The following is a 21,875-nucleotide window of genomic DNA, read 5'->3' as shown; positions in this document are numbered from 1 at the left end:
CACCAGGTACAAAAGCTTCAAAGAGTCCTTTTCTTTAAACACACAGCAAGTGATAAGCAGTGCTCCACTTAGATTATTGCCCCACTGTTCATATTGGTCAGAATTTGGTCGTTTCCCCTTTTTGAAAGTGCTTGCCCTGCATTGCTCTTTTGCTCTGGTTTTAAGCTGGGTCTCTCTGTGTTTAAGCTAAGTCTAAAGCACCTCTTCCACTGCACTTCAAGGGCAGGCAATAAGCTTGGCCATGCCATCCTTGGACCAGAGGGGTTTCTCTGCTGCATGGTGACCACCTGGGGACACTGCAGTTAGTGTTTGAGCAGAGGCTCATGGACACTAATCCCAGTGGCCAATGGGCAGAAGGCAAATCCAAAAACTTGGTGAAAATCTGATGATTCAGCAGCTGGTGATGGTGTTATTGAAAAATTCCCGACCTCTGGCCGGGTCAGATTTGCCACGCTGCTGTGTTGTCGCACCGGTGGTTTTGGCAGCTCCCATCTGAGCTTTGTACTTGAGCCGAGGGGTTCACGGGTGCCTGGGGCTCCTGGTCTGTCCCAGCACATATTCACGGGGGGACCCACAGTGGGGGATCTGCGGGCGGCGTGTTCTCCACCAGCTCTCATTAGCTCTGCAAGAGCAAATTTGCTGACACCGCCAGTCTGGCGGCTGCTAACGGGGAGGTGGCCAGGGATGGTTTGGAGGAGAAATACAAGGCAAAAAGCCTCGACAGATCTGCAATAACAAAGCTCCAGATCCCCAAGGGGCTCAGCCACCCCCCAGCCTGCCTGCTCGGGTGTCAGAGCACACCCGCAGCCCGTCTGTCCGTCCGTCTGCCTGTCTGCCCTGCGAGGGTGCGCAGCGGGTGCGGGAGGCGGCTGCGCTCACCCGCTGCTTCCCTTGTCTCTGATCCCCCTCTGGGGGACTGCCGGTTATTACAAGCCTCCGTAGGATTTTCCTGCTCGCTGTGCAAATGGACTGTGCTGCGGGTTTAATATGCCGGATTGCCAAGGAGCTGGAGATGGCATTTGGGTAAAAAACAGCCCAAAAGCACACCCACGAAGGCGGCGGGAAGCCTGGAGTGGAGGTGTTCCCTGACAAGGCACTGCCAGGAGCAGTGCAATCGCAGAACGACAGTAATACCTTCATTTCACAAGTGTCTTAACTCCAGATCCCTTTCAGTTGGGTCCTGCCACGAGAAGGGAGAGCAAATTCTCGGCATTGAAAAAGTCCCTATGGGACCGACCACAATCTCTTTTGGGGGGCAAAGAGATGCTCACAGTGGGGGTGCCTTGTGTTCCCCTCTCGCCCCAAGAATCAGAGGGGAGTGTGGGTCTGTCCTTCCAAACATCACCTCCTGCAAAATCAGAGAGGGCAAAGAGGAGAACCGAGGCAGAACTTGGAGCAGCCAGAGGTCGGGCTAACTTTAACTCAGCACTTTGGATTCTGAATTTCCTCTGAGCTGTTTACAAAGGGCTGGAAAAAAAACTTCCAGCCCTACCTCCCCCCGCCAGCACCGTCCTGATGTTGCCCAGAACATCGCTCTCATCCCTCCCTTTCGTGGAGGAAAAAAAAAAAAAAAGAGAGAAGGAGGGAGGAGTGGGAGAGAGGAGGAGAGAGGGAGAAAGTGAGCTCACGTTCACACATTGGTGAAGAGGCTGGTCTTGCAATGCCTTTGAATATTTTACTTTTAGGCAGTTCCTCATCAGTCAGCCACACACATCCGAGGCGAGCTGAAGCTAACTACAGCCATGGACAGCACTGGGAGATCTGAGATCTGACTGCACGCATCATACCTCCGGGATATTTTTTAAATTACATATATAAACACGCCGACAGGCAGCCGAGCTCACACACACACACACACACACACACACTCATACACATCCACACATCGCAGAGCCGCCAGCACCCGCACGGCCGCCGAGCAAACACCTTGTCTCCTCTCGCAGGATATACCCGCTCACACACATCTCTCTTTATCTCCTCCTGGCTTCCCGGAGGATCCTGCCGGCTGTTTTTCATGGAGAAAGTCCAGGGAGAAATGGAGATTGAGAGATGGGAAAGAAGTGAAGAGATCTCAGACGCAGAAAAAAAGGTTATTCAAGAGATATGGAGCAGAGTATATGCAAACTGCGAGGACGTTGGGGTCTCCATACTCATCAGGTATTTAAAAAACAAACCGAAAAAAAGGAAGCAGCAAATCCAACTAAATCTCTTTATAGCTGAGGAAGAGGCAGAACAATATATAGAACTGAGCAGAGATGAATGACAGTGAGTGGGGAGCTGGCTGGGTGTATTCACTGCCTGGGAGAGCAGGGAGGGTTTCACAGCGCTCCTCGGATTCCCACACCTTTGAGCTGGGTGGCGGCGGCGGGGGGAGAGGGGGCAGCCTTGCCGGGGACTTTGGGGGAAGCTGCTTCCATGCAAAGGTCACCTTACCCTGTGGACAGGGCTGGGGGGGCGGCGGAGGCGGGGGGAGCTCAGCGCCGGGTTTGGGTGGGTTGGGGGTCTGGGTTTTTACACCCCCCCGGTGAGCTGCGTGCGGATGGCACGGGTACGTAGCAGGCTGGCGGGTGAAATAATGCAAGTTGGGAGCCAAGATAAAACCCAAGCAGGTGTGTCTCCGAGGGCACCATCTGTCCCTCCGGCGGCAGCGTCGGCGGGAAGGAGGGCACTGAAGTTGGCCGTGGAAGGGGGGCGTGGGGGGCACAGGCAGGAGATGGGGGCTGTGGGGGGACAGGGACCCTGCAGTCCTGGGATCGGGGTGCAGAGCATCGCCCAATGGCGTGGGGCTGTGCAGCACAGACGGGCAGCTCCAAGTCTCAGGTCTGTACCTGAAACCAGAACAAGGAAGATGCTCTTGAGGTGGGGAGCAGAGGCAGGTGGGGGTTCCTGTGTTGTCTGCAGGTGCAACCATGTCCTGGTACCCCAGGAAAGCATCAAGCAGGAATCCCACAGGGTCACATGGACTCTGTGACTTTGGGGTGTCAGTGGGGTGCAGCACCAGCAGGCTGTTTCCCTTATTTAAGAGGGGAAAAGAGGATAGGCAGGATGAGGAGAGGGGCAGACAAGATGCCTATATTGACCTCTTGCTAAACAGCAGAGATACTGTCCAGAGAGCCAAAGCTCCCACCATTCATCCCAGGGATCAGTAATGCTGGGATGTCCCTGGTCAGGCTCCCACCTGGACCCAATGCCAGGCACCCCAGTTTGGAAATGGGAGACTGGTTTGTGTCCTTCCCATTTCGCTTCTGCAGTAGGGGACTCTGGGTGCTTGGAAAACTCCTTGGATGGATTTGCTGTTTACTGATAATCATTCCAAAGTTTTCCAATAGCCTGTGAGCTGATGCCCCAAGCCTGTAGGGTCTGCAGGGAGTGGAGCCTCCCTGGTCATGCTGGTAAGCAGAGCTGATTTCCCTTCACGCTTGCTGCCAGCACTGCAATGGGGTTTTTCTACCAAGACCCCTTTGCAGATTCCAAAATGACATTGGGCATGAGGGGCATTGAGTTGTGGCAGCAGGGACCATGTGGCCAAGCTCTGGCCCTGACTCAAACTTTCCCAGTAGAAGTTTTTCGTCCAGTTGGTTGTTCTTTTATTCCAGGCATAGTTGTGGCACTGAGGTGAAGGTTTTCCCCTGCTGTGACAACAGGGCAGGACAGAGCTGCCTCCTAGGGTGAACCCCAGCTCCTTGGGAGCCTTTACATCCTTAGTCATGGCACGTGCCCTGGCACATCCCAGCTAAACCTGCCACCTGCTCCCTCAGCCAGAGCTTCCCTTGGATGCTGTAAGTGAGGTCTGGACTTTCAGTGCATGTCCCCGGGGACAGTGATGTAATTTGGAAGCGGTGCCGTCCTCTCCAGCAGCACTGGTTGGAGCAGCACACCTGCCTGCATCCCTGTGCCACGGCCACAGCGGCTGAGCTGTCCCCCTGGTCACACACCCTGTCCCCAACGAGGGTTTCGTGCTGCTGCCCTGTGAGCTCCGACAGGCTCCACCTGAGCTGCCTGGGGAAGCACGTGCCGGGCAAAAGCAGGGCAGCCCTGGCCAGGGCTGGAGCACTGGTGGCTGCTGCTCTCCCGGCTGCCTTTCCCAGATGGCATCAGCTGCCGGGAGAAGTGGGTCATGCGTGGAGGCCGCCGGGAGCACGGGCGGCGCGGGCCGGCGGCAGCCACTTCCCAAGACATGATTCAGCAGCTCCAGAGGTCGGGGCTGGGGAGGGGGCAGTGGGCAGACACTGGTGGGGGTTGGTGGGAGGTGACCTGGCCGGCAGACTTTGGGTGGGCACCCACACGACGTGCTGGGGGCTGAGCGCTGCCCAGTCAGCCTCCCTGCTTCACCAGTGCTGGGCCGCTGTTCCTCCCCATCTTGCTGGGGAAACTGAGGCAGAAAGGGATGTGCACAGGTGTGGTCAGGGAGAGGGGAGGGGGATGCACGGCTGTGGTGCCCCATTTGGTGCAACCCCCACGTGCAGAGCAGTGAAAGCATGTAAATCTATCAGCACTCCTGTTCTTGGTGTTGTGACCAGGGAATTGACTGTATCTGGTGGCAGAGGGTCTCTCCATGCTTTCCTGCTCCATCCCCTCTCCATCCCTTCAGAGCTGCTTAGGGCAAGGAATTACTTTTCTGGACATAAAAAGTTGACATTAATCTGGGGTCTGATCCTGTGCCCCAAGAGTGGAGGCAGGGAGGCATCAATGCCCCTGCAAAAGGCAGGGCTGCAGTGCTGGCATCCTGCAGAAACCCAGCCCAGCTCCCTCTGCCTCGACCAGCATCCCACCCCTCCACCCCCAGCCCTTCCATGCTTTGCCAATGGGGAAACTGAGGCTCAGAGCTGGGCATCGTGTTCCCATCCCCCGTGGCTGCTGTTAGTGCTTGAAGCCACAGCAAACCCCTGGGGTCCTGCCCCCAGCATGGTGGGTCCCTGATCTCACAGGGCTCTGGGGTCCTGGGGGACACAAACACAAATAATGGGGAATACGGCTGAGCAGCCACCGGATCCTGGGAATCTGCGCTCTGTGGTTAAAACTATGTCGCTAATTGACAATTTCCTCAGTGGGGAGCCTCCAGCCGGAGGAAGCACAGTCTCCTTGCCTCGCTCATCTTCCTCCCTGGGAGCTCAGGGGCCTCTGCAGCTCCTTCTCACAGCTGCCTTAACCCTTGCTGGAGCTGGAGCTGGCTCTGGAGCTGCAGCTGGAGCCTGGAGCTGCTCATCCAGGGCCATGTGTACTGGCTGGGTCACTCCCAAGTGGGCATGCTGGCTGGCACAGATGGGAGCCCTTGGCTGCAGCTCGCCCATAGCCTCCCCATGTCCCCAGGCTCGTTGCTGTACCTCAGTTTCCCCATCTGTAATTTAGGAATCAGTCCTTCTTGAACCGCTCTCCCTCCAGAGCTCACAGTGGGGAGCCCAAGTGTGCCAGGGGAGCAGGGCAGCCCTCAGCCCCTCTAGCACCTGCATTAGCCCTTGCTGTGCAGTGCAGGAGCCCCCCCAGCACGTGGCCATCACCCCCAAAGGTCACCCTTTTCCCTCCCAGTGATTGATTGCCTGTAACCCCACACTCTGAGACTGGGCTGGGGGATGCACACCCAGGTGGCTCAGCCCTCCGTGGCCACAGAGTCTGGGAGCACCCGTGGGGGAGCATCAGTGAGGGATTGGCACCCTCAGTCCTTTGCAGACCCTGACTAAGCCCAGGACTCCAGGGCTAAAACCACAGCCTGTCCCGACCAGCACACGCACATTCGCTCCCACACCCACACACACGTACCACGGTCACAGATGTGGGACCACAAAACTTTATGGATCCCATCGGGGCATAAAACCCAGGAATAGTTTCTATTAGATCCCAGGAAAATCTGTACCAAATGTTAATGCTGCACCAAGAGCAGGCGACGCAACCTGCCACAGCCACCACAGGCTGTGCCACCTCTGCTTCTCTGTCACTGTTCCCTGCATTTCCACTCCAGACCCATCAGCTTTCTGAATTTCCAACGTTGTTACCTTCTCCATCACTTCTGACGTGCTCTTTCCCCCTCAGGAGGTGTAGGAGGGAAAGCAAAAGGTTTGTCAGTGCAGGATCAGGCCCCTGGATTTCGACAGTCTGGGTCTGCTTAGCCTGAGCAAACACACCTGGATTCAGACAGTTTGCAAAGAGCTTTGAAATATGAAAGCAGTCCTTGGATGCCAGACATTATTGGAAGTTTTAGGTTAAAATAGGAAAAAGTCTGAGTAATGGGTCTGGCAATGCAGAAAACTTTTTTTTTTTTTAGCTGAATCTAAAAAATATGGGTTGAATCCACGCAAAAATGGCATTTAAAGAAATGATTTTGCAGCTACCCCAAAGCCAACATGTGTTTTGTGGAGGCGTCTATAGGGCTCCATTCCTGGCTGTTGAAGGGCACATTTCAGAGCAGAGCAGCTCAGAGAGATGCAATATCTCGCTTTGAAAAGGGCCCAGTGAAAGGACCATCAGCAATGTCCCTGTCCCATGGCTTGTCCCATGCTCACAAGTCACTGTGGTCAAGCTGGGGAGATGTTTTTCCAGGGACAGGGAGAGCCACAAAGCAGCAGGACACTGCTCTGCTGGCAAGGACATGCACGAGGAACATTTCCCAACCCAACACCTTTCCATGAGTGGTGAAGGGGTGAGTGTGGGTTTAATAAGGTCAGTCTTGAAACAGCCCCTTTTCCTATGACTGCGTCATCTCTCTGATCGCAGCCCTTTCACCTGCCTCACGGCCAAGGTGGCCTGGGGAGATCCCTGTGGCACATCCTGCCCCAGACACAGCCTGAAGGCTGTCAGCAGCTCTCAGGGTGACCCAAGAAGAGCCTTTCCCATGTCCCCTGTCCCAGGGCTGCCCTTGCATTGCTTGTGAACCACACGGGGGTAGAAAGATCCCACTTGACCCGCCGAGAGCTGCGAGGACGTCCCTGTCCAAGGGAAGCAAAGGCACGGGGGATGAGCGGTTTCCCCGGACGGTTTCCCTGTCTGTGGCTAAGGACATGCTGGATGCGCTGGTACCAGCCCTGACAATCCCTCCTCCAGAGCAGGCGGCGAGGGCCAAGTCTCCGCTCTGCCAACCCGCTCCGTTAATGAGGCTGCAGCAGCAGCGGAGCGGGGCTGCACCCGGACGCGGCTGGGCGAGCGCCCGCCTGCGGAGTTTCAGGGCTCATTAAAGGCAGGGAAATGTCAGGACAGCCCTCGGCAGGCTGGCAGGCGCTGAGCGCGGCTGGGGAACGCAGAGTGCCGGCTGGCTGGCGATCCTGCTGGAGCACGGCGCCGGGGGCGAGCGCTGAGCCGGGGCTGCTGGAAATCCCCCTGGGAGCATCGGATTGTAGACTGTGGTGGTGGACACCGGCAAAACACGGGTTCCCGATTTTGCTGGACGGATGGTGGGGCCCAGCACACAAACCACATCCTTGTGAGTTTTTGTCACTCCCCTCTCTACCTGGCCAGGGGGTTTCTTCCAGCTCCAAACCCCTCTGCAGTCCCTGGGGGTCAGGGACTTGCAGCCCAGCTCCAGAAAGCTCCATCCTCACTGTGTGTTTGCCTGGGAGGCAAGAATCTTGTTTTCACATTGTTTCCTGACACCCATAGACCCTGCTGGGCCTCGTAGGGCTGTAGGAAGGATGCTGGGTGCAGGGGGAGGTGCTGGTGGTGGGGTGGAGGAGCCTGATGTGTTCCATCCTTGTGTGTTGCTTGCATCCAGTGGGCAGGGACAATGGTTTAGCAGTGGAGAGAGACAGGGACACAAATGTAGAGGGTCTGAGGAGGATGCTGTGCATGAAAGCACTGAGCAATAGGGATTGCAAGGGAAGTAGGAAGGCAGAGGTGTGTGGGAAAGCCACTTTGGAGCTATTAATTCATTTACTGATGAAAGCTGTCCTTACCCCTGCCCTAAAGGTTCGTCCATGCAGCCAAGAAGCTTTGGGCTGAATCTACATAAGTGGTAGGGGAAGACAGCAACCATGAGGACTTGGAGGTGTGAGTTGTGCACACAAGTGAGCAGGACATGTCCTTGGGGGTTGATAGCTCATGCCCAAATGTATTTGATGACATCTTTGCTGCTGGGTCCACTCCCAGCCTCCCTGGGGTGTCCTGGTCCCTCTGCCCTTGGGCAGGGGGGCATTACAGCCTCTGAGCAAACCTCAGTGTTGTGCTGGATTCTGCTCCCAAGGCTGTGCAGCGGGATGTGGGCTTCACCTGGAGGAAGGCCAGCTACAGCTCTTCTCCCTCAGCTGCAGAAGAAGTTGAATTTAGTATCAGTGTGTGGATGGGGGGCTTGGCCCTTTTCCCTCCAGCCCTCCTGTGCCAGAGCTGGAGACGTTGCCCACCACCACCTCCACCTGTCTGTGAGCTTTCAGAGAGAGGACACAGGAGCAAGCAGGCACCATCCCCTTCTCACTCCTATTTGCTTCCCCTTTTTCTGTCTTGCTGGGCTGTGGCATTGACACGTCTGAGACCTTTCTCACCTTAGGCTGGGAGCTGTAAACGCTGAGAGCACCCTTGCCCCAGCCTGAAGATGGATGATAGACTACAGGTGGCTGGGAGGAGCAGGGGGAACGTGCAGGCGAAGCGGTGAGACAGCCCTCGGCATAATAAATAGCAGCATCACACACCACCTGCCTACCCATTATCAGCTGCTTTGTAGGCACCCGAGCAGAGGGAGAGGTTTGAAAAGGGACGGGGAGAGGCTCCAGGCTGCCTTAGAGCTTCTCCCACGTAGAGGGACGAGGCGAGAGAAAACATGAAAGCATCGATAGGTTGAGTCACCAACCCTGGAGGGATTTAAAAGATACGTGGCTGTGGCACTTGGGGACGTGTTTTGGTGGTGGGCTCGGCAGTGCTGGGTTGAGAGTTGGGCTCGGTGATCTTAAAGGCCTCTTCCAACCTAAATTATTCTATGGAAATCTAGAAAAAAGCAGTCTCCAAGTGCTGGCTGGGGGTTCAGCTGAAGCCTCCCAGCAGCTCTGAGGGCTCAGTAGCATTTTCCCTCTCAGTTTACAAACAGGGTAAGTGAAGCATTAAGGGTTTAGGTGCTTGGGGGGACTGAGTGAATAGCACCCGTGTATCCTCTGTCTAGCTGGGGAAGGAAAGAGGTGGCTGGGCTTGGAGATTTCCTCTGTGCAGGGTTTGCTCTTCACGGTCTGGGGAGAGGGAGGAAGATGGGGGAGATGGGAGGAGAAGTGGCATCTCCTCCCTAACAGAAAACAGGTTTCCAGTAACTGCAGTGTGTTTGCACCTTAATTATTTCCTTTGGCTCTGCTACTGGGAATGGTTGTGTCCTTAAAGTTGTTAAAAGGGCAAAAGAGAGAGGAAAAGCAATCCTGACATCCTGTCCGCTGGGTCCAGATGTAGCTCACAGAGTACAAATTAGCGGGTGCAGAATGGAATCGCTTAAAAAGAAATTTAATGAGATCGGTATGCAGGCATCTGGTTCCTATCAATCATCATTTTGTGTGATATGCAATGGTAAATATCATCTTTTTAATGACTCTGATGAAGAAAAAGAGCCCAAACCACACACACACATGCATAATGATCCAACAAAATTGCAGAGCCTGCGATGTTTGAACTCTCAAAATGTTCTGTAGATGGAAAAACCCCAACTGACACCTCTTCTAACTCGCCATTGTTTGAGTTATTTTATTTCTTACTTTTTTTTCCCCTTCCTTTCCTCTAGTTATATTTAACCTTTGTGTTAAATTAATCTTCTCTGTTTATTAACAACTAACCCTGACTGAGCCTCCCTCCCTCTTCTTCATGCTTCGACAGCTCAAACATTTGCCCGAAGCCAGAGGTTCTTGCCTCAGGCGCCTGCTCCTCTCCAAGGAGAGGTGGCTGCAGGTCTGGCCGGCCATGGATTTGCTTTTCAACTTGAAGGAAAGATGGCTTGGGCTCCTCTGTTTCAGTTCTCCACCAAAGACAGCCAGCAGACCCAGGATGGAGCACATGAGCTGAGGGTTTGCTGGTTTTACATCCTCCAGCACCAGTGCCCTCCTGATGGCAGGTCCCTTGGGAAAGCTGCTGGGCTCAGCTCCCATGGGGGCATCACCTTGAGGTCTGTGAAGTGGGGAAAGGTTGGAAACCAAATATTTGCATCCTTCACTGGCCTGGTCTCACCCAGGTTGGGGACTTTTGGGGGTTTAATCAATCTTTGCCTCTGGCGTATCTGGCCAAATGTGGGGAGAGGTGGAGGTGGTGATCCCAGTGGCTCCTTTTTGGTTCTTCTCTTGGCAGGGACATGCTGAGATTCCTGGTAATGCAGGGGTCAGTTGTTCCCCTTGCTGTTCCCCTTCTGCTGAAAGAGCCTGGCTGAGCATCTCTGTGGTGACAGGAGCCGGAGACAGCCAGGCCTGGGAATGATTTCTCCCAGCGGGGACCAGATGTGTCAGGAGGAGCTTTGCTAGGGGCAGGAGGCTGCACAATAACAAGGGGAGTTTTGTCATGGGTCCCTTCTGAGTTTTAAAAGCAACACCTTGTCTCCCCCTTCCTTCCACCTTCCTTCCTCCCCCCCTCCTTTCCACCACACACTCTTCACACCTCCAATACCTATTTTGGGCCATCTGATGAATCCCAGATGCCTTGGGAAGCAACAGAAGTGGTGGTGCACTCCAGGCACTGCTTCACTCTGCTTCCTTGGCAATGCCCCCAAGCTTTCACAAGCCAAGGGAGCGGGGGAAGGAAGGGAGGGGGGGAAAAAAGAGGATAGCAGAGTGGTAAGGAGCCTGGTACTCAATATTGTGATTATTCATGGAGTGGTGAGTGGGGAAGAGGATCCCACCTGGTTCTGGAGGGAAGTAGTGATGGTTGGAAAAAGCGGTGGGATGGGTTCAGGTTCACATGGTTTGGAATGGTGCTTAGGAAGGGGGCTAGAGAGGGAGTCTGTCTGGACCCAGGCATGATGGGGGACAGCTTGGGAGCCCTCTGCCACTTTCTGAGCATCCTCCTCTGGTCCAGGAGGCAGGGAGAGCCCAGTAGGAGGGAGAGAGCTGGGTGAAAGCAGGGAGCAAACACTGACGTGGTTTTCTTTTGCATAAATTGGGTGGAAGGGGGTGGTTAATGTGACTCAAGTGTCAGCCCCAGCTGTCGAGAGCGACCAGCTGCACTGCTGGCATGGGTGGTGTTGGCATCCCTGCACCCTGTCACCTTGTCCCTTTCAGCCTCCAGCCCCCTCCAGCCCTCCACCTCCCAGGGGAGCACATCAGCTGCAACCACACCTTAACTTCTTTCAGCTGCATTTAGGTGGGGTTGATTTAATCTTGTAGAAAAGAGAGTCCCCAGTCCCCCTCTGAGGGGCTGGTTTGGGGTGTCCTTGTGCTGGGGGAAATGTCTCCTGGCACAGATAAGCAACAATGTGAGCTCAGGGCTGAGATGCAGCAGGAGACTGATCTGTGAAAGCTGGGGATAACCTGAGTAGGGGGAAACTGTTTGGGGTGGCAATACAGGAATAAAGCCCATGGGGCCAGGAAGCTGCTGTGAGACTGAGGAAGAGGGGCAGGGAGAGGCTGGCTGAGATAAAGAGAGGTTTTCAAGCTCATCTGCAGCTCTCTGAGGCATGTTTTGATGTATGTGGGCACGAATACAGCATCTGGCACCTGGGTGGAATCTCTGGGCATCAAGAACTCAGTCTTGCCTCTGCTTTGTAGATGAATACCCAGCTGTGATGCCCATGTAGCAGATGGGGAAGGTTTGGGAGAAAGGCATCAACCTGCTGGTTTTCAGGCAGCTGAATTCTGGGGAATTCAGCAGGAAAACCAGCCCTGGCTGTGTCAGATGCAGGAGGTGGCTTCACCACTCCGTGCTTTGCTTTAACCCCTCAGCCTGCTCCCGCCCTCCTGATGGTATTTCGTGTCGATTCTTTCTTGAAGGTTTTTTGTGAACTTCCCCTCGGCCAAGCAGTACTTCAGCCAGTTCAAGCACATGGAGGACCCCCTGGAGATGGAGAGGAGCTTGCAGCTGCGTAAGCATGCCCGGCGGGTCATGGGGGCCATCAACACTGTGGTGGAGAACCTCAATGACTCCGAAAAGGTCTCCTCCGTCCTGGCCCTGGTGGGCAAAGCCCATGCCCTCAAGCACAAAGTGGAGCCCATCTACTTTAAGGTAAAGGGTTGGACCAAAGTAATCTTTGGGGTGCTTTAGAAATTAGGAAGAGGGCAGGAGAGAGGGAGCTGTGGGGAGCTGGTGCTGCCTGTCCTTGCCCCGAGGAGCTTGGCTGGATGTGGGGGTTGCTCCTCACGTGGCTGGAGTGTCCCACTGTGACACTGTCCCATGCAGACCACCCTTCCCACACACAGTCACTGGAGCATCCAATACCTTCCCCTGCCCAGGGGATCCTGCCTACCTGTGTCCTGCTTGCAGCCCTACCAGCGTGTTCGTGGCTGTGTGTCCCTTCTTTTAGAAATCAAGCATTATAGTCAGGACTAAGTAATCTGAGGTGCCCAAACTGGGGCACCCCACCATGCCTTGGTCTCTGGTTACCTGCCCTGTCTGTTCCCAGGAGTGTCAACAGGACATCCGTCTGTCCCACAGAAGGTCTCATTCCCAGAAATCAGCAGGAGGATTCCATGACTTTCCCTAGGAAAAAGCAAAATGTGCTGTTAGCTTCTCCCTGCAGAGTTATTAACCCCTTGCTGTCCTCCTCCTTCCAGAAACTCACTGGTGTCCTGCTGGAGGTCATTGCTGAGGAATATCCCAACGACTTCACCCCAGAGGCTCACGGTGCCTGGACCAAGATGAAGACCCTCATCTACACCCACGTGACGGCGGCGTACAAGGAGGTGGGCTGGGCTCAGTACCCCACTGCCACCCTGTGAGCGGCCAGCGGGGCCAGGCGAGGGGCAGGGAGGGCTTCACTCACCCCAGGACTTCACTCTGGTCTCTTCTCAAGATCTTTGCTCAGTCTGGGGAGCCTGGTAGGGCCAGCTCTGTCAGCTGCCAAGTCACAATTTGATCTCCATGGGGTTTAAAAACAAAAGAAATAAGCCAAAAAAACCTATAGAACCACGAAGGGTGTGGGTGGGTCGGGGTGAAGCAGTTGCAGGGGACGCTGGAAGGGGATGCAGAGGGTGAGGGGAGAGCACTGGTTGTTGGCTCCATCTTACTGTCCTGGCCTGTCCACCACCACCTCCCAAATTCTGCACCTCACTTGCGCCATCTCAAAAGTCCCTTGCACAAGCGCTGCCGCCCCATTCGATGATGAACAACACAACCCTCATTTTCCATGCAAAGCCCCTGGGTTAGGCCCGGCTTTGGGGGGCACAGTGCTTATGGAGACGTCCAGCTGCCCAGCTGGCACCGAAAACGCTTTGCTTTGCACTTTGTGTGTCCCCTGGTAGGGTGGCAGAGCTGACAGCTGTGCCCACAGCGCTCTCGGTGCCCGTCACCCTGCACTCTGGGCTGGCTGCAGTCACCCTGCACTCTGGGCTGGCTGCAGCTGTCACCTCTCCCATCACCCACAGTCCCTCTCCTTGGCTGGCTGCTGCAAACCCTCCTGGGGCTGGAGGGAGTGAGGGGGAGGGAGAGATGTGCTCCTGCAGCGTGAGAGAGTGGGGAAGGAGGGGGATGCCTTTGGGCTGCCTCCCCTCGTGGCTCGGAGCATGGTGTGTAGGTGGGATCCCTGTGTCATATGTAGGGAGCTGGTGAGTCCACCCACTGCCCTTCAGCTCCCTGAGGATGAGCTTGGGTGGCACATGTTGTGCCATTGCCCTGGGAGCTGGTGTGTGTAGGTCTGTCTGTCCAGCTCTGCCCTGCATGGTGAGAAGGGGGGTTTGGGCTGTGATCAGGAGGGGAAAGACGGTATGGACACAGCAGGAGGGATTTCTAGGTGTGAAGAAAGGTCCCTTCTCTGTTAAAATTAATAAATAACTTGTTGTATATTTACATATTCCTGCCCTCGTGGTGAAACTGGGTTCCTTCAAATAAAGTGCCTGGTAGAAATCAGCCCATGCAGGAGCTGTGTCCCCCGCCCGGGGACGGCAGTGCTCCTGTCTGTGCCTGACAAAGGCTTCTCCCCCACCCCCCAAAAAGTGGTTGCAGGGCTCGCAGCACTCATCCTGCCTCCAACACCAACTCCTGCTGGGCCTCCGGGTGAGTCTGCTTGGTTTGTGCCTCAGTTTCCCCTGCGGTTACAGGAAAAGGGAGGAGGAGCAGCCCCGTTGCCTCCTGCCCACGAGTGGTTGGATTTATAGGATTTCTGGGAACTGATTGGCAAAGGGTTGAGGATGTGTCAGATGTGCTGGGAAGCTTTGGAATCCTTGTCATCCAGTATTTCCCTAAAGGTCTCTTATTTTTAGAGCTCTAGCACTAAGGACAATGTTATCTGTTGAAGTGGAAGGGGGTTCCCTTCCAAGATTTCCTCTGGCCTCACTCCACTACTTGTCCTGGAGAGCTGGCAGCTTCCTGAGAGAGACCAGCTCCTCTCCTGGATGCCAGCTGGATAGGCAGAGAGCCCATGGTTCCTACTGGGATCCCCACGGCCACCTTGGGGACATCCCCCTGCCGTGGGGACACGGACCCCAGCCCTGCCCTTTCCATTGTGCCAAGGTGTCAGCACTGCCCGTGGCTGGGGAGCAAAACCCAGGACTGCTGCTCAGAGCAGCAGGGCAGGTGTGTCTGGGTGAATGTGCCCCTCCTTGGAGGGCTCTGTTGGATGCAGCCAGGAGTTTGTGCCATCACCCAGTGCCCCAGCTCTGGGCAAAGTGGATTTGGAGAAGGCTCTAAACCTCTTGGCTGCATTCCCCAGTGTTCCCTTGCCTTCCTGCAGAGCCACAGGAGCAGAGTTAGTCCCAGAATAGCTCCAGGGCTTCAATAATGTCACTACAGCCAATCTGGCCTTGCAGTTCTTTCCTTCCTACATCCCACAGTAAAACTGATGGAGCAATGGCACCTGGAGTGATGGCACATCCTGGGTGTCCATTGGGTGGAAGTAATGGCTCAGGGCACAGCAGTCCGTGGCATGGCAGGGTGTGAGGTCAAGGGGGTTGAAAAAGGAAGGCACGGGGTGACAGGTGATGCTGCCTTTGCTCGTGAGGTGGGCTGTCATTGAGAGCCAACACCCCCAAAATTCAGCCCACCAGCCTGCACTGGTGAAGGTGCCAGCAGCTGCTGCCTCTGGCTCCCATCAGTGTCAAAGCAGCTGCTCATCCCTCATGTCAGTGAAGGCAACCTTCAAGCAGCTGCTGCTGCCCAGGTCAGGAATGGATGGGAAAAGCCCGTTCAGCATTGACTTTGCTCCAGTGCAGGACTGGAGAGCATTTGCTTGGACAAGACTGTTAGATTCTATTTGTGTGTGTGCACATCAGAGGACTCTCACGAGCACAGCTTCCCTGGTTCCTGCCAAAACCTTGAGGCCAGCAGCACATGTTTTTGATGAGTTCATGTACTCCCTGTGCTCTGCGGATGCTGGGCCAGGGGTGTTTCTGTAGAGGGATGTTTCATCTTCAGACAAAATTTGCACATTAACCTTCAAGGTTAATATCGTCCAGGTGGGAATTTTATTTTTGCAGTGCAAGCCCTTCCCCTCCCTTCCCATGACCAAAACTGGGCTCCCAGTCCACAGGGAAGCCACTTTGGGGTGGCTGGAAAGTCCCCATGTTTGTACCTGACCCACCCGAGTGCCTTGGTTTTGGGGGAGCAGCAGGGAGGTCCTCCCACTTGGTTTCTCCTTTCTTTTTTTACATCTCCAGAAAAAAACCTGACCCACGGCCTCGTGTGCCCACGCATGTGTGTGCTGAGCTTGAGGGTTTTTTTCCAGGAACGTTTTCCTAAAGCAAATCCAGATGTGTGCAGCTGCTGTCCCTCGAGGAGCGCCCTCCCCCCTGCCCCCCCATCAGCCAAATTGCAGGCCAGTCCAATAGATGCAAACAAAAACATGTTTATTTTTACCAGTTTCGTAGGAAGTAACATGAAGCAGGAGGGCAGCCAGGGCAAAGCTCCGGGGGGGAGGAGATGGAGATAAAGCGAACGCCCCCTCTTTGCCGCCCGCAGCAGAGGAGGTATTGCTTAAACCGGGGAAAATTCTCATCCGGGGAGAGATGAAAATGAACAGAAAAAGGAAAAATAAAAAATACCATTCCAGAGTGACAGGGCTGATAAATGCCGAGTGGAAGAGCAGAAAGGGAGGCCGGGTCCTGGCTCTGTGCGTGGCTCTCCAGCACACACACACACACACACACACACACGCACACGCACAGTCGTTCCCTGTTACTGCCAGCCCCATCCACCCCCCATCCCTGAACCCTCCACAGCTGACTGGGGACCCCCTTATCCCCCCTTTCCTTCAGGTCTTACTCTCTGGGGCTTGGTGTTTCACCTCCTGGCACTCTTAGGCTGAGCTTAGGGCACTTTAGGTTCAGTTTTGCTCTCCTTGGTGGTGGCAGGTAGGGACCAACTTGCAAAGTCCTTCCCCCAAAATTCACAGGTAAGAAGTTGGGGCTCAGGGCACGATGCCAGCACATGCCGCTCTCTCTCCTGCCCTGGGGAGGATCCCTGTGTCCCCCAGCCCTGTCCAACCCCTGGCTCAGCCAGCACATTGCCATTGTCATCAGGGCTGGGCTTGGACCTGTGATTGGGATGGGAAAACCTTTGTGCCCCCTGCCAGAGGCAGAAGGATGCTGAGTGAGGGGAGATTTGGTGTCCCTGGGGCAGGTTTTCCCCCCCCAAGCACCTTGTCCTGGCTCTCTTTGGGAACACCCACTCATATCAACCAACTTTTGTCGCCCCATCCCAAGTTCAATGTTTGGTCAGAGGGAGTTGAGTGTTGGAGGGAATGGGAAGTGCTGGGTTGGAACAGGGCACAGATCCTGTCCACCCTATCCACTCCCTCCCCGTGGCCAACATTCATGGCACGTTTAGCTCCACAGGCACCTGAACAGCTGAAGAGACACCCCAGCACCACCACAACCCTTAGGGACCTTGTGCCACCACCCTCATCTTCTCTTGTGGTGAGAGAAATCCCCGAGGCAGCTGAGCCACGGGCTCTCCCACGGGAGTCCTCTTGCATCCCTGCCACTTCGCTCCACTTTGTCCCAGTAAAGGGGATCCCAGTGTCTCCCACTCTGTGGGGGGTGCCCAGTGACTTCAGTGGGGACCAGATTTTGTCTGGCTGGACTCTGGTGCCAGAGCTCAGCCTTCCCTGCCCCTTGCCGTGGGGAAGCTGCCCTGGTGCAGAGATGCCGGTGCGAGGGCTGCTTGGGTCCAGCACCAGTGAAACCAGACAGATGGATGGGAGGGAAACCCATGTGCTAACCTTGGACCAACTTAGGGAAAGGGAGGGATAAAACTACCCGCCTGGGTCTGACCTCTCCGACAGGCTGCGGCGCTAATTATTTTCCATAGCTGAAGTTGTCTCTAATTGTTAGTATGTCTTAACCAGTCCCAGCGTGACCCACAGACATGAGCTGGCGTGGTCTGATGTAACTCCGTGTCTTTCCTGTTCCTGCTGCAGATACTGTTCATGTTCGTGTTTCTCGGCGCTTCCGTGCTGGTTTTATACTTGGCCGTTCCGTGTACGATGGGTGTAACTTGTTTTTCTTTTTGTAGGTTTTTAGTATGTTTGTAACCGGACAAAATGGTGTTATTAAACTGAAACTTGTATCTTCAGTGGATAAATCAATCAAACCCCCTCCAGCTCTGCTTGGTTTCTTTCTGGTGGGGTGGCTGCAAGGCGAGGGGTTGTCGGGGGGCTGCCCCTTGGCCAGACGGGTCTGGGGGTTCCTGCGAACTCTGAGGGAATGGTGAGGGAGCTTTGTGGCTGGAAAGCAGCAGCAAAGGGAGGGGATGTGTCCTTCCCTGTCCTCTGCAACGAGGGTGGGGGAGATGGCTGGAGGCATCTTACCAGCACAGGTGAGAAGGGGAAGGTCTGCTCCTCCTCTGGGCTCTTCACTTGGCTTCCAGGTACGTTGTGCAAACCTCCAGGGTCTCTCCCTGGATCAGGAGCTGCTCCTGTGCCTTTGCCAGCCCAGCCAGGCCAAAATGTGTGCTGATGGCCACGAGATGCAATGACCACAACCACTGAGGTTGTGCACTGAGATAGTGCACTGAGATAGTTCTCAGCCTGTAAAAATAACAAACAGCTCCCTGAGCAGCAGGAGCCCCATTTTCCACATCTCTGTCCCTTGCAGCTCCTCCGGTGCCTCTCGCTGTGGTTGGATCACGTTGCAGTGGGATGGATCCCAGCACGGTTGGGTCACGTTGTGGTTTCCCCCCATGGGTCTTTGCAGCTCCCTCGTTTGCAAAACAGGCCCATGACGTATATGAGACCTCTGTCAAATTCAGTTGACACTGGCCAACCTTTCCAAAGTTGTTGGCAGAGGACGGATGGATGGACAGACAGACAGACGCGTGCTATGATCCCATAAGCCTAATTTCCCTGGAACACAAGGCTTGGAAAAGAAATTCGAGCAATCCTGTTTGTCGTGCTCCTCTTTACTCCAAGAACAGAACAGGCTTTCAGGGAAGGGAAAACCCACCCCACCAGGGTGGCAGAAAGCACCAGCACCTGGCCACAAGCAATTTTAAGGGGAGCAATCCCAGTTTAGGACTGAGACTGAGGGGGGAATCAGTGAGTTCTGAGAGGGAGGAGAGCAGAGATTGGTGTCTTGGAGGCTGCCCAGGGTCATGGGGAGCCTGATGGTGACTTGTCTCCTGTTGGGCTGAGGGCAATGGGGATGCTCTCCAGCCCTGCGCGTGGTGGAGTAGATTTTGCATGGGCAGGCACTTGAGCTGGCGTCCCCATGCTACAGCAACTGGGGTCCCCATGCAAGGAGAACCTATTTCTTTCCCTACAGCTTCACCAGTCATGGCCATGGAGGAGGAAACCAGAGGCCAACCCACATGGGGAGAGGAATAACTGCCTGGTTCAATCTGTCTTCTCCCACTGTGCCTTCTTTTTGTGGGGGGGAAAAACCACTTGGTGTTGTTCATGTGATTAATAAGCCATCCTTGGAGTCTCTGCCACATCCTGTATACACTTCCAGGCGGAAGAAAACAGTCAGCAAAGCCTGCATGCTGCTGTGCTCCAGATGGGAAACATCGGCCTGGAAACCACGGGCAAAAGGACTGGCCTGCTCTGGAGTGGGGAGGCTGCAGTGGGGACCTGAAGCTCTTAGACCTTTGCATGCTGAGCTGAGACTAGCCAGGACCAGCAGTGGCCTGGAGGGCGCTGACACGGGGCTGGTTTTTCCAACAGCTTGTTGAAAAGGAGCCGGGAATTTCAGCATTACCTTGCAGGGAAAAAATATGTACACAGCCCTTTGCTTCATACTAATATTTACCCCCAGATCCCATCACGTCAGGGTGGCTGTGACGATCGTGCCGTGACCTGGACCCCGTGGCCATGCCAGTGCTCTGCAAGTGCTGGTGGAAAAGGAGACAGGGTGGCAGGCTGAGGCTCACAGCCCTCTGGAAAATTGGCCCAGGCACCAGGGTGATGGGCTCACACCCTCTGGCTGCCCTGTGCCCGTGGAGTGCTAAAACAACCTTGTTTCCAAGCATCCTAGCCTGGAGAAGCTGCTCTCCCTTGCCCAAGGGAGCTGGTGGAGGTCCAGCTCTGAGAAATCACCTTCGTGGCCCCAGTGATGTTTTATGGGCTGGGAGATGGAGGGAGAGAGGAATTTGATAGGGAAGGCATAGCAAGGGATGTGCTCCCAGCCTGTCTCTCATGCTCCAGCCCCGGGATAGACCCTGCACCCCACACCACTGGCCACAGGGTCCAGTGCTCCCTGCCCAGTGCCTGCCACAAGCTGGAGGAACGATGGCTCTACCAGCCTGGTGCCGATGTGGGATCAGAGGTGGCACATCTGTACCCTGTGTCCATGTCCTGCTGGCCCCCCATGACAGCAGAGGGGAGAGCCAGGAGGTCACCGTGAGGGACAGGCAGAAATACGACTGCAAGGAGGGATTAAAAAAGAGCACATACAAAAACTGCACTACAGTTATTAATATATCTATTTAAAAACCTATTAAACCCCGTCCCACAGGAGCTGGTAGTGAGAAGTGCTCCTGTGTGTGCTGGGTGGCACAGGGTGAGAAGCCTCAAGAGACAGAGCTTGTAGGCTCCCACCAGCTTGAAGGACATGTCCCTTTTTCCTCTCCTTTATCTGCACCAAGATAAGAGCCAGGAGCTTCAGGCTTCTCTGTATGACACACACACACACACACACACCCATGGCCACCCTCACCAGTGCGGTGGTTTTGGTGGTTCCTTGCTCAGAAGAGAGAAGAGGGGAAGGGAGAAGAAAAAAAAAGGCAGGAAAATATTCTCCCAGCCTGGTGGGGCTGACACTGAGCAGGAGCCAGCCCTTCCTTCCGCGCCCGGCTCCTCTTCAGCTGCGCCGGCTGATATGGTTTATCTGAGCAGCGCCGAATGTAAACGCTGTCAGCGCCGGCCGGGATTAATTCCCGGGAGTTTGGCAGCCGAGAGATGAAATAACAGCGCTGCGGGAGGGGGGAGCGGGAGGGGGAGAAGTGCACATCTCAGACTGAAAAATCCTCCCGGTTAATTTACAGCCAGGTTTCTCTTCTCCCAGGCACTCTTGAGAGAAAGAGCAAAGCCGGGGGCAGAGGGAGGGTGGGGGAGAGGAACAGGAGGAGGAGGAGGAGGAGGACTCCTGGAGCGGAAGGCTGGGACCCAAGGGAGGGGGGATGACTGGCAAACCACGCTTGCCCCGCGTGCCCCACGGTGACAGGGACACTGCGGCTGGTGGGGCCCATGGCCCGCAGCCCCCGGCCCAGCCCAATCACCCTCTGGTTTTGCAGGATCCCTCGGGCGCTGGTGGAGGAAGCAGCGCCGAAGGCACCGAGGTGCTCCCGGACACCTGAGCCCCGACAGCCGGCACCATGCAGGGAGAGGGAACCCCCTCTGCTCTCCACTTGCACTGGCCTGGGGGGACACTCCCATCCCCCCACTGCCCTCTCCTTGGGGAGCAAACCACCAAAAAGCACATTCCCATTGAATATTCCCGTACTCGCACTAAACACCGTGAGATCACCCAAGGACTTTGCTGCTGGGAGGACTCCCAGCCCAAAAAAGGTGGGACATCTACTGCTGTTTATTACAAACCCCTTTTCATTAATTGACAAGTATATTTGCATTAAGGGAAGGCTTTAGAAAACTGCCCCGCTGACGCTGTTTTTTCAAGGCTGATGTTTCAAACAGCTCCTAAAATAAAATAATCATCAGGCTCTGCCACATTGCTTTGGTTTATGTTTATATAGCAGAGGGATTTGGTTTGAGGGTACTTTTCTAAGCAATAGGGTGGTTTTCATTTACTTTCTTTAGATATTTCAGTAAATAACCACAAATACTTTCACTTATTTTTATTGATTTCTTGGTAGAGGATTGGCTGGACAAAAAGCCCAGCAGTGCATGGGAAGGTAAATTGGTTTATTTTAAACTTAGGAAAGCCCATCTCTCTGCCAAGAGCTGTGCATCACTAACAGCAGATTATATTTTTACTCAGGATTTAATAATCTATTTTATATCTACCTACATCTAATGGCCTGTGCCTGCCAGAGCACTGAGTGACATCTGCACTGGCTCTGGAGGTGATGAGACAGTGCAAAAGGCAGGAAGCAGGTCCTGGAAATGGTACTGTCAGCTTTGGGAACCTGATTTAAAAATAATCCTGATGATGATGGCTGGGTAGGGGGTCAGTGAGACAGTGGTTGTCCCCCATTCTGTGAAAACCCACTCATGTCACGGTTCACTTTGGGACCAGAGGCTGGCAGAGGGTTTGGGGTGATGACAGAGAGGGCTGCCTGAAGGTTTGGCGTGTCTGCAGAGGTGTTGTGCCTGCAGGCACTGGGGTGCCTATGGAGAGATGGGGTGCCAGCAGAGAGGTGGGTGCTGGTGACGGTGTGCTGGGGAAGCGCCTGTTTTGGCA

At 54.9% G+C, this 21,875-nt stretch overlaps 1 protein-coding gene across 2 annotated transcripts; it reads left to right on the top strand.

Annotated features, from left to right (window-relative positions):
• The first annotated feature begins 1,557 nt into the window (after positions 1-1,557).
• On the top strand, positions 1,558-21,181 carry CYGB (cytoglobin). 2 transcript variants are annotated; one of them, XM_017833078.1, is made up of 4 exons: positions 1,558-2,157; positions 11,862-12,093; positions 12,642-12,770; positions 20,749-21,181. In XM_017833078.1, the coding sequence occupies exons 1-4, from the start codon at positions 2,015-2,017 to the stop codon at positions 20,809-20,811; spliced, it is 567 nt and encodes a 188-aa protein (XP_017688567.1). In that variant the 5' UTR covers positions 1,558-2,014; the 3' UTR covers positions 20,812-21,181. The 2 variants fall into 2 exon arrangements, with proteins under 2 accessions (XP_017688567.1, XP_017688568.1); XM_017833079.1 differs by lacking the exon at positions 20,749-21,181 and having other exon boundaries at positions 12,642-17,619.
• Positions 21,182-21,875: the final 694 nt, after the last annotated feature.

The sequence above is a fragment of the Lepidothrix coronata genome, unplaced genomic scaffold (assembly GCF_001604755.1).
Source record: "Lepidothrix coronata isolate B3197 unplaced genomic scaffold, Lepidothrix_coronata-1.0 Scaffold210, whole genome shotgun sequence".
Taxonomy (NCBI): domain Eukaryota; kingdom Metazoa; phylum Chordata; class Aves; order Passeriformes; family Pipridae; genus Lepidothrix; species Lepidothrix coronata.
Note: the sequence above shows the minus strand (reverse complement) of the source record. Positions and strands in the feature narration are given on the sequence as shown.